General features: G+C 40.6%; 1 protein-coding gene across 2 annotated transcripts in view; it reads right to left on the bottom strand.

Annotated features, from left to right (window-relative positions):
- zfpm2a (zinc finger protein, FOG family member 2a) overlaps positions 1–14,644 on the bottom strand; it is a 128,860-nt gene that overhangs the window by 48,912 nt on the left and 65,304 nt on the right. Inside the window, exon 5 of one of the 2 annotated variants that reach the window (XM_074683352.1) lies at positions 854–962. In XM_074683352.1, coding sequence (XP_074539453.1) covers positions 854–962 — 109 coding nt within the window. Of the gene's footprint in view, positions 1–853; positions 966–14,644 lie in introns of both variants that reach the window. The other variant, XM_074683351.1, reaches the window with a different exon arrangement.

Genomic DNA, 14,644 nt, shown 5'->3' with positions numbered 1-14,644 from the left:
ATTTATTTTGCTGTGTCTCTCTGGTTGAAACCTGTCAAGACCCAATTATCGCTGCAGAAGCCTCATGCTTTCATGAGAAGTGACACCACAGACCAAAGTGTCAAGGCTGTATACAGCTTAAGCATCATCTCATACAATTTGCAACAAAGCAGGCTCCTTTCAGATCCTACAGATCCATGTTTGGCTCTTTTAATGAGGGCTTTCAGGAGGATGCAGCCGATTGAGGAGATTACTTTACCAATGGTGGGTCATTTTGGGTTTCTGTGCTTTAAGGTTCAAGGCAGAAGAGACAACATTAATTTATGATGGATAATGCAACATATTAAAACCCATATTGTGCAGGGCCTCTTTGGTTTTATTGGGAACATATACACAGCTTAGCCTGATTCAGTGAAGGAACAAATAACACACAATGCCAAACCCATCTTCACTTTGCTATCTGCTCTGAGATAGGGATTCACTTAGTATAGAAAAGAAAAAAAGCGGCATTAATTACCCGAGAAATCTAAAGACCATTAACTTTGTGTGTCAAGTGATGTTTCTCAGTTCCTAATCAGAGTTTTAGTGATATAAATGAGTCTTTGCTGTGAAACAGATATGGTTTAGCAGTGTTTGCGTGTACGTCTTCTCGTGTGCCCTTGTAGCCGTCTGGATGCAAAATACTCAACTTGTGAATTTTGACTTTGAGAGGCAAGGAGACGAGGAAGGAGAGCGGGAAAAGACAGAAAGGCTGACGGAGAGGAAGACAGGCTGGAGTGGAGTGGATGGAGAATTGTCAGTGTCTTTGCGGTGGTGCTGTGGTGTGGTGTGTGCACTACAGAGAGATAACAGGATGCCGGCGCTGCTTGCTTACCTTTGCTGTACACCACACAGTTGTTTTTGTTGTCTTCCGCTCCCTGCCAAGTCACATCCAGCAGCCACCTGGGGCCTGCGCTCAGCACCACCGGGACCGTGCTCTTCGTCTTCTGGACGGGGACAGATAACAAACACTAATCATTTGCTTATTTTGGTGATTAAAGAAACATTAATATCCACTGAGTTTTGGTCCTCTGCTGCTATGAGCAGCCATGAACAGACAATTTAAAAAACTATACAGCATTCAACTCACTTTACCCAAAACCAATTTTTACATGGCTCAGAAGATTTCAGAATCAGAAACGGTGTTGTGCTCCTGTGTGTGTATCTGTGTGTGTGTGTTTGCCTCCACACAAAGGCTGCACAGTGGCTCCAGTGATGACAAGTGGTCACAGGAGCCTTGGATTTCACCAAAAAGTACGACAAATGACGCACGACTGGATCAAGAAGTGAATCAAAAGTGTTTCCGAATTATGAAAAAAGGAAGTAAGAAGGTGCAGCTTGTAACTTTGAGAGGGAACAGGAAGCAGGAGTGGTAAACGTGAGGCACATTGTACCTCGCTATCGCCAGGATCGCACTATTTCCTGAAACAAGCAGGGGGAGAATTTAAAGAATCTGTTTTAAAGGCTGATCGAGGTTAAAGTTTTTGTAATATACCTGAAAAATTATTCCCTGTGTCAAAGGTTGTTTTTCTTCTCCGTTGGAGGTCAAACATTGAATTTTATTTAAGGTTGAGCGTATCATCCACCACAGATTTATACGATGCAGTGCTATCCTTTCATCAGCTGCTATGCTATTTTGCTTTCATTTAATTTTTCTGCTGCAAACTCTTGTTACCTTATGCGTGTGCGTGTGTGTGCATGTGTGTGTGTTGTGAGGGGGTGGGGTTAGCAGGATCTCATGCAGCTGGGTATAGTAGCCTATTACTCAAAGGCAAAATGTCAGTTTTCAAGGCCATTACTTTTGAACCCTGGGGCCCTCCTTCATTAGGATGTTACAGAAATAGTTTAGCAAAGAGAAAATGGGTTATGGCGTAATCTCGACACTTCATTTCTTTTTCCATCCAAGGCAAGGCAGCGACAGGACACTGTCCATCTGCCTAATGCAACAGAAAAATACTAGTCCCTCTCTTGCTTTTCACTTATTTCTCCCCCACAAAAGGCAACAACCTTCAAGGATAAATGCAAATGTCACTTGAGCATGTTAAAGGTCTGAATTGGCACAGATATGCACAAGAGATGAGCACCGTGCTCCGGCTGTGTGCCTGCACGCTCTCCCCTCCTCCTCCTCCTCCTCCTCATCCAACTTCCCATTTCTCTTTCCATGAACTCTATCTTTTCAGAGGCTGGAGGACAAACAGGGAGTATTATTTTCAAAATGGAAAATACAACTCAGTGAGAGCATGGTGATTTGTTTGAATGTGGGCAAATTACGTGAAGACAAAAACACACAATTTGATCTATCTTAAAAAAATCTCAATCTAAATATACATTATCCTGTCTGTTCTCTGTCTCCCTCCTTAAATACACACACGCACACACATGCACACGTACGCACGTATATTAGTGTGTGTATGCGCTCTTAATCCTTCTTCTGGCTCCTTCTTATCCAGTTTTGGCAGAAGATGACAGAGACAGGTCCTCTGTAATTTAAGTTATCCTCAATTTCACATTTCAAATTAGCCTCACAATAAAATCTTCTATCTAGCTTACCTGAAAATCTCACACCCTGTCAAAGGAGCAGAGCAGACCGGCCGATTGTTGCCAGGACTACTATCTGAAATGGGAATCAGATTAACCCTTCCTTAGATCTCCAGTCTGGAGCCATCTCTTATTCAGCTGTGTGAGGCCTCTTTATGTTACCTCCGAGCCTCTGGGAATTCATGATATTCCAGCTGCTCTTAATGGAGCCAGAAGAGACAAAAAGCTGCTTTTACTGAACACGGAGAAATCAGTGACGAAAATAAATCAACCTTTTTCCTTTTTCTTAATCAAAGATGACGCTAAGATAGAAAGTTGTGAAATTCTAACTCTGGTTGTTAAGCGTTATTTTAATTAATTTGTTAATTACAAACATTTCCTCTGATCCCCTCTATCAGAAACACAGCAGCAGCAGCCCATATCAATTTCTAACAGCGGATGGATATAATACATCTATTGTGACAATAGCTGTCAGCATGCTGTAACAATCAACCTTTATAATGACAAAGACACACACACACACACGCAGAGGAGGGACTGTGTACAGCATACTTAGGTAAGACAGTGTCGTCACTGCAGAGAGCAGCTCCTGCAAAAATGCAAATGAAAACATTTGTAGCAGCAGATCCGTTGGCCTAAGTGGCTGAGGTCAGGGAGAAATGCAGATTGACAGGCAGAAAAATTAGATTCCCAGAGCTGGGAATGAAACGTCTTTATAGAAACAAAATCCTCTTCAACCTGACAAATCAGTGCATCAGCTATTTTACCAGTTTGTGAAAACGTGCTTTGCTCAGCCTGATTAAACGTTTTAATATGACAGCTCAGTTTTCTACATGCTTAAAAAATAATGTGAGTGTACATACATTTATTATAAATGTATAGATATGTGTGTTAAAAGACGCCTATTGTAGCATGAGCATCCGTATAAAATGTGAGGTAAAGTTAAAAAAGCAGAAAGTGTTTGTTTTATTTATAGAGATCCTGAGCTCAGTATCAGTTTCCAGCCTATCAGCCCTGTCAGAGCTTTGCAGAAGGCCCATTGGCCTTTCTGTCTATGTACTGTGGTATGGTTTATCCACCCTCTGCTTTCACTCCAGTGGTTTCAATACCCTCCTGATATATATTTTTTTTCTCTGAGCTCTGTTACCGTTCCTCGTGTAAGAGATACACTGACCCAAACAGTGTAGTCAGCAAGGAAGTGATTACAAACTGATGCTCCAAATTTGCTATAAAATGAAAATCAATATTTCCACAAGTTGCTGCAACATAAAAGATAACCTTCATTGATTTTTCTAGACTTAGGCCTCTGTGATAAAATCTAATATAAATTTTCAGCCACATGGATTTGGATCAGAGCGGAGCAGGGGCTGAACGATAAGTTCCGTGCACATCTCTCAGAGTTGGATTTTTTTTCCTCCCCTTTCCCTCTTCCAAGGCAAGGCTGTGCTATTTATAATTGGCCCTGTGTGAGCAAAAGCTTCTATCAGGAATCTGTTCTAATTTTTATTACTGAGAAGCTAAAGCCTGTTCCAGATAATTTGGAAATTTCAGGGGAATTGTGATAGAGCTGATGGCACAGCCGGACTGACTCCAGAAAGTAGCTAACCTGTAATAGCCTCTGTGGCTGCGCTGATTAAATGTTGCCATAGATGAAAGACCTGCCATCACCGCAATAAATTAACCAATCACACAAATCCCAAGTCGCTACTAATCCCTCCTTGATACCATGATCCTCTGATCAGCTGAAGGAGGTGAAGAAGAAAGTGGCTTGTGACACTCAGCTTTCCTTTAACTCCCTGCTTTCCTGTGTAAACAACAAGCTAATGATATCACGGCTGACCATTTCACCACCGCTGGCTTCTCTTGACCCGCTTCGTGGTCAGGCCAGGTAAAATCAATACGAACCTGGATTGATTATTTCCTTTATCATTTTTTTTTTTGCTTTGCACCAAGGTCACTAACTGGCACTGTATCCGTCTTGATCCCACAGCTGCAGGATTTAGACAACTGAGAGATCAAAACCACTCCGTCTGAATTCATTCGGTGGCTTTGTACATCGTGTTTTCAACGCCCACTCAGTATGAAGTGGTGCCATTTTGAAACAAAGACACCAGTCAAAATATTACAGTCAAATAATGGCTGTAAATGCTTTCATGTTGCTGATTTTCCCTCTTTCCTCCATGCAGACTGAACTTTCAATCACAATTCCTCCTCTGGAATAATAAAAACACACTCCGACTTTGCTCTGTGACATTACTCACTGTGTTGTGAGTGCGTTTTAATTCATTTTGTCCTTTTCGGATGATGCTAGCAGTACAAACAGCACATAAAAACAGGCTTATGTAAGTGTTATGTCAAGTTTATATGTTCTGTGTCTCTAACATGGGAGTGAGGATAAAGGATTTGTACCTGTTTTACCACTCAGTTTACAGCAGACAGCACACTCACACCTTGATAACGTCCTTTGCAATTAGTTGTTCACTGCGATGAAACAAATTGCATGTGGTCAACTGGAAATTTCATTAAGAGAGATTTTCCTCTAGCCCTCGTTATCACTCAGTGTATTAATATTTTCTTAGCCTCAAGGATGGATGGGTTGCAAGGGTCTTTTTGTTGAATAAAATGGTCAGAGCTAACCTCACAGCAGCCACTGTTCTTTTTCTATACATGCTGGGAAAAAAAGACCAGTGTGTACGCTTAGTTAGGAGCCTCATATTTTTCATTGCACCCTGAAATAGGATTCACGGTCAACATCCGAAATGGGAAATACCCTCACATTCCTCCAACCTGCTTTTAGGTTATTTTCCCCTCTTCTAAATGGCTATGGTTACATCTGCTGAAATTAAAAGATACCTACATGCTGCATTCATTCCTTTTGCTCCCTCCTCTCTCCTCTCTAAGGCTACAGCCTCTTCTATTGGGAGACTAAATAACAGAAATATGCAGGAATTGCACACTAATTCCTTTCAGAGATAGATCTTGGCTGGTGCCCTGTCATAAATCAGAGAATTTCGATATGAAATGAGGCAAGCTGCTCTAATCATTTCTGCATTTCAAATTGGATCACTGGCTCAATCGTTTGGCTTTTAAACTGCTTGCCTAAGAGCAAATGTGAGGTGGGAGATAATTCAGCTGAAATCTCTGCCTGCTCCGTGTGGCAGTTAGTTTACTGCTTGAGTGCAAGAGAATGCTTTTTTCTTCCCTTAGCCCATCTTTCTCTTTTCAACTTTGTTAAATTGACTTTTCATTTTAAAATCGATTAAACTGAGAGTCGCTGCTGTTCCCAGAATCTTTAAAGGGACACTCATCACTGTGCGCATGTGCCTTTATTTCACAGCTGCTATCATGGCGGTGCAATGGGGAATAAATATTTTCTCATTTAAATCACCTTTTATCCTGCTGAGTGGACTGTAAGCATCAAAGTTCATGTGCTGCATTAGCTATTACTTCTTTCACCGCTCTGCATCTCTCACAGTGACAGTATTTACATCCACTGTGGGCAGCTCTGCAACCGTTACTGTATGTTTAGTTTCTCCAACTGTCAGACAGTTGGCTGCTTTGCTATCTATTTTATTACTCAGAGCACATTTACACAACAAAAAAATGAAATCTTATCAAGAGATTTTGTCTCATTTTCAATAGAAAATGTCTTTTTAGACTTAATATGAGCCACATTCAACTGACCAGATGAAAAATGTCTAATTCAAGTTATCTAAAGACAAAATTGAGGTCTGAATTTCTTATAACAAGTTAGAAAAATCTGCCAATAGAGCAAAAAAAAATTAACTTGAATCAAGACATAATTTTAGTTTCAAGCAAATTTACTTATTTCCAGTGGCAGATTTTTGTTGCAAGCAATTCAAACCAAAACAAGACACTTTTCTAAACTGATAAGTTGAATATGACTCATATCAAGTATAATAAGACATTTTACTTAAATTTAGGGATGGGAACCAAATTTGGTACTTTTAAAGGTACCGACCAAATTCTGTCTGTAGTGCCAGGTACTGATTATTGTGAATACAGAAGGTTCCATGTTTAGGTACCTAAATGCATCTTTGCGGCTGTAAGGAAGTAGAAGAGTAGGTGATTTTCCATGCTGGACATGAACAAAACATGGAAAGTTTATTTATTGAAGACCAAATATATCAAACTGAAAAATGTTGCGATTTTATCATTAAACAAATTAATATTTTTCCCACCTAAACACATAAAAGTACCAAAAATTGGCACGATGAGTACCGATACCGGCTGCCAGGTACCAAGAATTGGTACCATATCTTTGCAAATGCGAAAGGTACCCATCCCTCTTTAAAATAAGACAAAAACACTTGATAACTTTTCATTTTTTGCAGTGAAGAGATTAAAAAGTTTGTATTTTTATGTATTCATTTTTAAACTTGTCTCCTGGATCTGCTGCATGTTAAACCATGGAGGAGAGAACAGAGATCAAAAAGAAGGATGCACTCCATCCATCCTCCTTTCTCTGAGACCTTTAGACACACTCAGGTGAGCCAACTCTCCTCCTGCTCTCACTTTATTTCCTCCCCCTTTTCTTTTGCAACTCTTTGAAATCCATTCTCTACCTGTCACTCCTTTTGATTTCACTCCTGTCTTTGAAACATCCTCTCCATCTCTCCCTCTGCTATCCTCTCTCATCCAGTTGTCTTCAAATATTTGTACATCAGCCACACCACTCCATCCCGACTGAGTGGAAACCTCCCTCTGAATCCTATCCTCCTCCTCCTCCTCCTCTCCCCAGCCCTTCAGCATCATGCAATAATGTCTCCAACTTTCTTTGTAATGGATAATGTTTAATTAAACTTCAAATGCATCTGTGTTTCCAAAACTTTGAATAACGCGCATGTCCTGGGAACTATTTGAAGTTGTAAACAAGAAGAAGCTGAATTTTAATGCATGTGCTCCAGGACTTAATCATGTCTTGGAGGTAGAGTGTACATAGACTCACATGTACTTTTTGTGTTTAGCTTTGGTCCGGGGACATAACAGGCCTGTCGCTTCACTGCTCTCTGTTTGAATTACTTGGAAATTTCCCATTTGAATTCAATTGGGAAGGACTTGTTTGATCTTTTGCATGTAAGTTAGGGCTGAGTCCTCCAGCAGCATGAAGCTGTGTGAGGGAACATAATGGGGAACCTGGAGCCAGTTATGTTCACCTGTATGGATATTACCATGGCCCTGGGGGTCAAGGTGGCAGGTGGCGTATTCTCCGGACGAATCCACTTTCTCTCTGTGAGGAATACACGTGTGGATGTGGGATTTTCTTCAGAAGGGAAGAAAGGAAACTCAGAAGTCAATCAGTCGGAGAGGTCACAACAAATCTCTGCTCTCACATCCACACACGGAGGACTTGGATCAGTCAAAGGCAGTGAATAAAGACAAACGACAGAATAGCAGGCATGATGCTGGAATACAGCGCCAGACTTTCAGTAAACCTCTGTGCCCTCCTTTAAGTATTTGTTTTTAATATTCTTTTGAATACTTTTCTCTTTTCTGGTTTTACATTTGATGATGCATTTTTCAGATTCCCACATCACCTGATAGAAAGCTAAGCTTCACTTTTATTTCTGCACCCAGAGCAATAATTAAAATAATACAATCTTGAAGAACATCAGGAACGAGAGCCTGAAATGCAAAGCAGGTGTACGTCTCTCCTAATGGAGATCAGTCTGAACAAAGGTATCTGTGATTGGCACACCACCTGATCGTCTTCATTCTGCTGCAGTCTGCAGTAGTTTGATCCATGGGTGCACTTCAGAGAAATGGGGTCTCACTAAATCCTTCCTAAAAGACCAACAATATTTACACCAAGTAAAGTAAATAAGATAAAGATGTTGAACTTGCCCCTCGCTAAATGCATTAGACGTGAACTCTCTTATCAGAGTCTCAGCACACGGACTGTTAAAAGATGGATTTCTGAGCTGGAAATGGTCTTTGTTACCCAATTAGTTTGCAGACGACCCCTTGGTATAATATTCTTGCTTTGACTACTTCATACACATCCATCTAATGAGACACTGCTGGACCACCAGGGAGAGTATGGACACTGTCCAGACCTTCATCTCCTCCAGCACCTATCAGCTTTCTTATCTTCAATGCTAACCTTTTTTGTCAGAAGACTTGAATTTTTCTGCTTGGTTGTTCATCCGTCCAGAGTCATTCTGACAGGGCTTTGTTTAAGGTAGGCCCCGAGCCAACTAGGCTGAGCATCAGAGGGCTAAGGCCAGGATGAGGGACAGCGAGGACTTATCAAGGTCTACCAGCAGGGGTTTGCCTCCCTGTAGGGTGGCTGTCCTTTCTCTGAAGGAGGCAAAGAAAGCAAAGCCTCAGTGCTCCTCCACTTCCCATGCCAATGGGTCTGAAAGGGAGTGAGGGGAGGACCATTTTGGAAATTCTGAGAGTGACAATTTTATTATAGGACGCTCTTAGCTGCAGGCCAACATGCTGTTTGGCGATGTCTATGAGTACTCTTCTTCTTTTTTTTTAAAGCTGCAGATGACTTCAGTTTTATATCTCGAGCCGTTCTTCAAATGGGTGATAAGACCAGCAGGTTTATACTCGGACAGTCACGGCTGGTGGAGAGAGTGGTCAGCCATCCAAAGCCGCTGTTACTCACGCTCAGTCTCTGATTGTAAACAGCAACACTTCTCAGGGAAGTTGATGCAACATTTCACAGTGACGACACAAACATGACAGATGGCAGAGCGCCCGGCCCCAGTGCACTTTTTCTCCATTCTACCTTTTATTTTTGCTCCTCTGGTTTTTTCTTAAATAAAAGCAGCCTGGCTTCATTCAGCTGTTGTTTAATTATTCATTATTCATTCATACTGTGTGCTGTAAGTCAAGGTTGTCTGTTAGAAGCCAGAGAGAGGGACTATTCTCGTTTCTCAGACTGTTATCTCTCTTTACTGATACTGCATAGAAATGCAAAATCTGGACCTGTACAGAGACGTTCTGGTTCCTATTTGCAGAATCAATAGTGTGGTCAACCTGCATACATAAAACCGTCAGTGTTAAGGGCTACAGGAAGAAACACCATGATCTACCATGGGAAGTCATCTAATAATGATTCAAGAAGAACAAATGTCTTCAAATGGACATTTAAGAAGACAGTGTTACTCTGATCCTTCACCCTACACTTTACTAAACAGTCTTTGCTCTGCTGGTCCCTGCCTGACAGCAAACACAGGGAGATCTGAGGCTGACAAGAACACCCTCCTGATGTAAGGAGTGCCTCCGACGACCTGAAGCCTCAACGCGGGCTTTCAATCTCCACTCTTTTACTTCTGCAGCCGATCAATGGGTGAACATGCTGCTGTGAGCAGACTGATACGTGCCAGTGTTGGATGGAGCCAAGTTATTCCAAGGACATGAGCTACGGCAAGTCAAATCTGTGGAACATTCACTTCAAAAATCAAAATCTGATTCAACTACCACAGAAAAAAAGTGACTTTGAACATATCATAAGAGAATAATAAGAGTTTAAAGATTTTTTTCAAAGGACCAAAAGTCATAAAATGTAGGAAAAATATTTTAACCATTAAGTCTTCAAAAAAGGAAACTGTTTTTGTTAAAGACAGAAGGAGGAAGAATTATAGGGTGTGAACTGTAAAGTAAAAATGTCATGAAATGATGTGTTTGACAGACTAAGTTATGAGATCTAGAGTCGTCCTTGAGTCAAAATTACATTTACAGGTTTGATCAAAGTGAAACCTTTATTCCTAAAAAGTTACAGCAGTTAGGTTAAACTGCTGTAATAAAAGCAAAATTTACTGTTAAGAACACCATTTAACTCTGTATAATATTGAATGTAGTGCAAAGAAAACATAACTAAAGTTGAATCTTAAAAAAAAAAACAAAAAAAAAAAAAAACCATAAAACCCCTGGGTTAGTGACATGCAGGGTATTCAAACAATCCAAAGCTGAGTCTTTTAGAAGTAAAATGGGAAGAAGTTTACCATAATTAGTGGATTTCATCATCTGTAAATAAAAATCACTAAAAAAAATTTGGAGAAAAAAAAAGGGACAATGACCAGATTCAATAAAGTTTTGATCTTCAGGCTCTCAGGCAGCACCACATTAAAAGCTGATGTGACTCTGAAGTGGGAATCACTGCATGGGCTCAAAATCTGAAGAAAACTGCTCTGTGCTGTGATGAATCAAACATTGACATTCTTTTTGGAAACCATGGACAACAATTCTTTAGTGAAAGAGAAGAGTGCCATTAGCACACAGTTTAAAGGCCAGTGTCTATGATGGTAAAACAATGCTTACATGTCCCTGTGATGGGTACACATCACTTCATTGTCACTGACCGATATATGAAGCTTTAAGATCAACATATGCTGCCATCCAGGTGATACATTTCCAGGAAAGACCTTACAAATTTCAGGTAGACTATGCCAAACCACATTCTGCATGTATGACAACAAAATGGGTCTGTAGTAGCAGAGTCCAGGGCTGAACTGATCTGCCTGTGGTCTCAATTTGTCACCTGCTGAAAACACTTGGTGTATCACAAAACAAATGGTTCAAGTCCTTAGCATCTGGAATCCAGTATCAGGAGAGAATGAGACACAGCTCAGCTCAGACATGCTCAGACATGCCCACATCACAGTTTTTCTGAATAGGCGCTGTTACATGTTTCTAGCATGACATTTAAAATTTGCTTTTCTTTTTTATTAATAAAAAGTAGTACCCTTTAATGATTGGAAAACATTTTTGTTACCAAAATGTTTTAGCTTTCAATTTTGGGGGAATTAGGTCATAAATGCTTGAGTTTTCACAAAAATATTGAGTTCCTGAGTATGTTATTTATGAGTTTTAAGTATCAAACCATTTATTAACTTTCCTTTACAGTTTGATAGCTTCATCCAAAAGCTGCATTCAAACTATGGTTTTGGTTTCCATTCCACATCTTGAAGTATTTAGAAAAGCTTTTCAATTAAAGTATCGATCACATCTTTTAGTGGAAGTGCACTTGAAGTACAGAAACACTTAAAAGTGTCTGAATAAAGCAAAAAGAAAAGGAAAGCAAGGGGTGTTTTTCTAACCAAAAGAAAAAAAATCCACCACTGTTCATTTTCTATTTTTGTTTGGAAAAGTTAAAGAAGAAAATCTATAAACTCTATGATAAATCATCAAGTCCTACATAAGAAGGCTGAAGTCCTCGAAGCAGCAGCCCTGTGTTCGCTCCCACTCTTGGGTATTTGCTGAATGTCATCCCTGCTCTCTTCCCCATTTCTGACTCAATCCACTGTCCTCTCCTCTCAATAAAGGCATGACAAGAGCAAAAAAAAAAAAAAAGAATAATCTAGAAAAGGAACAGCTCTGCCAGTAGCTCCTCCAGACCTGGTTTACTTTTTAGCACCGTTTGTTCCTGGTTACTGTGTCCTTGCATGTCTGACCAAGGTGTGTCGCCATTATTTCCAGCACAAAGCAAATCAGTGAGTCCTGCTCACGGCTTATCAGGGGACCTGCAATATCAGTTTGGGGAGTTGTTTAGTGATGTAAGAACAGCAACACGCCAGGTTCACTTGAAGCCAGCCATGCATTATCTCTCCTACAGTTCAGCTCTGCTGCTGCCATTATATCACTGACTACCTTACTGACCAATGCTTTATCGCTTACATTTGTAGCTACTGGCGGAAAAGTGTCTCAGTGAGTAAAGATTTATGTTTATCAAAAATAAAACAAGACAGAAATGTATTGAAACATCTATTTTGCTTGATGATTCCTGCACGTAAGAGAGGAACATGAAAGTCGTTGATGTTACTGTAGATAAATATATGGACGGATAAATTCAGGGACAGCGTGCCAGATAATTTCCATTTTACTCATCTGAAGAGACCCGAGCCCTGATATTGGTTTAAAACCAAGAAATAATTGATGCATGCAATCACCAATTGGTTCTCCGCCGAAAAATTGGGCCCATTATTTCATTAGATGGAGCCATATTCTTTGTGCCAAAATTATATCTGTGTCCAACACAGAAATTCAAATCCTGTTAGTCTTGATAATGTGTGCTGTTTGCAAACTGGTTCTGAGACAGCGCGACTTAACAGATAGAAAATAAAAAGCACCTCTGAATGCAAACATAGATCCTACTGTGCAGACTTGAAATTGTTGATATTTCTAATGGTTTGTTTTGTACATATGCATTCAGACTCTAAGCTGTGTGTTTAAATGTGTGTCATTTAGCAGCTTGCTACACAGAGGTCCTATCCTGGGGTGCCTTCTTGCATATGTAATTGGATGTTACTGTAAATAATTGCCTGGGCATGTGCCAGTGTGATGATGGTGATGATTTTTGTGTGTGTGTGTGGATGTTGGCCCATGTGTGACCGTTTGTGTAGAACATGTGTGTATCATCCTGTGTGTGAGAATGTGCATATGTCTTTGTGTGTGTGTTGGAGTGTGAGTGTATGTGAGTGCGCGTGTGCGAGCGCATCTGCCCCATCCGTACTCCACTCTCAAGTCCCACTGATTCTCCTTTCCAGCCATGTTGAATCCTCTTTTCCTTATCAGGCGAGCCCAGGCCTGCATCAGGCTCTCCTTGCTATGACAGAGGCTACAACAATAGGCCTGCGATACCGCTGCTTAGCGCTGCGTTTCGGAGGGGAAACCTGCCACGGGCGCAGATTAACTACAACACACACACACACACACACACTCACACACACGCACACACAAAATAGATTGCAGCCTCCAAAACAAAACATTTTTCAGAATGCCTCCTCTTGATTAATGAAGCAATGACAAGAAGAAATATATAATTTTTGAAACAGAAAAATCCGCCTGCACCACTTGTTAAAGTTTAGGGGTAGCTAACAATAAACATATTGGAGGGAGAGGGTGGGCAACAGGGCTGAGATAAATGGCTTGAGTGATGGGCTGAATAATTTCTGGAGCATTTTTTGGTTGCACAAGCCCATATTCCTACCCTTGTACTAAATTACACAATAATCACACTCCATCAGTTGACAGCCTCTGCCTCTCCCTCAGTCCCAGGTGAAAATTAGGACAGTATCTTGACATTTTTGCTCTTCTGTAGTCTACAAGCTAAAGCTCTGTGTTCGCAGCCAAAAGCAGCTCACAGCCTGTTCACGACGAACCGCTTGAACATGCCCACCCACACAAACACAGACGCTACTGTAGAACCAAAAACACATGCTGAAAAAGAGCTGGTCTGAATTATGTGAACACATTATACACATGTGCAAGCAGGGGGGAGGGAATTTAACAGCTTTGAGGGTTAATTCATATCAAATCTTAGTATGACAGAGCAGAAGGGAATTAATCAGAGGTGATTTTGTATCTTTTACTATTTTGAAAAACAGAATTAAAAATAAAAGCAAAGCAGAGGTCATATAGTCGGAGTAACTGACTTTTATCCTGTCTTCATAACATTTCAAACAATTTCTTTTCTATTAAGATGCTTCAATAATAAGAAATACTAATTAATGTGTTAAATCTTAAACCCATCCTAATGGTAATTAATGTTATTTTGCAATAAGTAAAGATGTAAGACACAATAACTACTGACAGATAGATTTTAATCTGTAATCAAGCAAGTCATATGCATTACAATCCCCATGTAATTTGCTCAGAAAGGCCCTCAAAACATATAAAGACCAGAATTGTATTCAAACCAGACTCATTACAGTGCACCTTGACTAAGCCTTAGTAATTAGCATTGGAAAGGCATTGTACAAGAGGCAGCAACACCATCATCAACACACACTCACAACAGAGCACTAAATCTGCTGCTCATTAATAGCTTGCCTCCCAATCAATTATTAACACCTACAATAAAGCAGGGCTCACCGGGCCAGGCCTCTTACTCCAGGCGAGCTGCGGGCCAGCCTCTTCTCTTGGTTCTGTCCGGTGTAGGTAATTACTGCTTTTAAAGACACCTGCTACTCAATAGCTTCGACCCAGACCGTTAATTTGGCCCCTCAATTGCAGACATTTATGTCTGAGTGTCACTATTAATTTACATTAATTTGGAGTGTGAGGAAGCTGTGCTGTGGCGTGGGCAGCCGGCTGAATGTGCTGGTCGCTCACC

The sequence above is a fragment of the Halichoeres trimaculatus genome, unplaced genomic scaffold (assembly GCF_033239565.1).
Source record: "Halichoeres trimaculatus isolate MK-OKI-2021-1 unplaced genomic scaffold, fHalTri1.1 fHalTri1_scaffold_12, whole genome shotgun sequence".
Taxonomy (NCBI): domain Eukaryota; kingdom Metazoa; phylum Chordata; class Actinopteri; order Labriformes; family Labridae; genus Halichoeres; species Halichoeres trimaculatus.
Note: the sequence above shows the minus strand (reverse complement) of the source record. Positions and strands in the feature narration are given on the sequence as shown.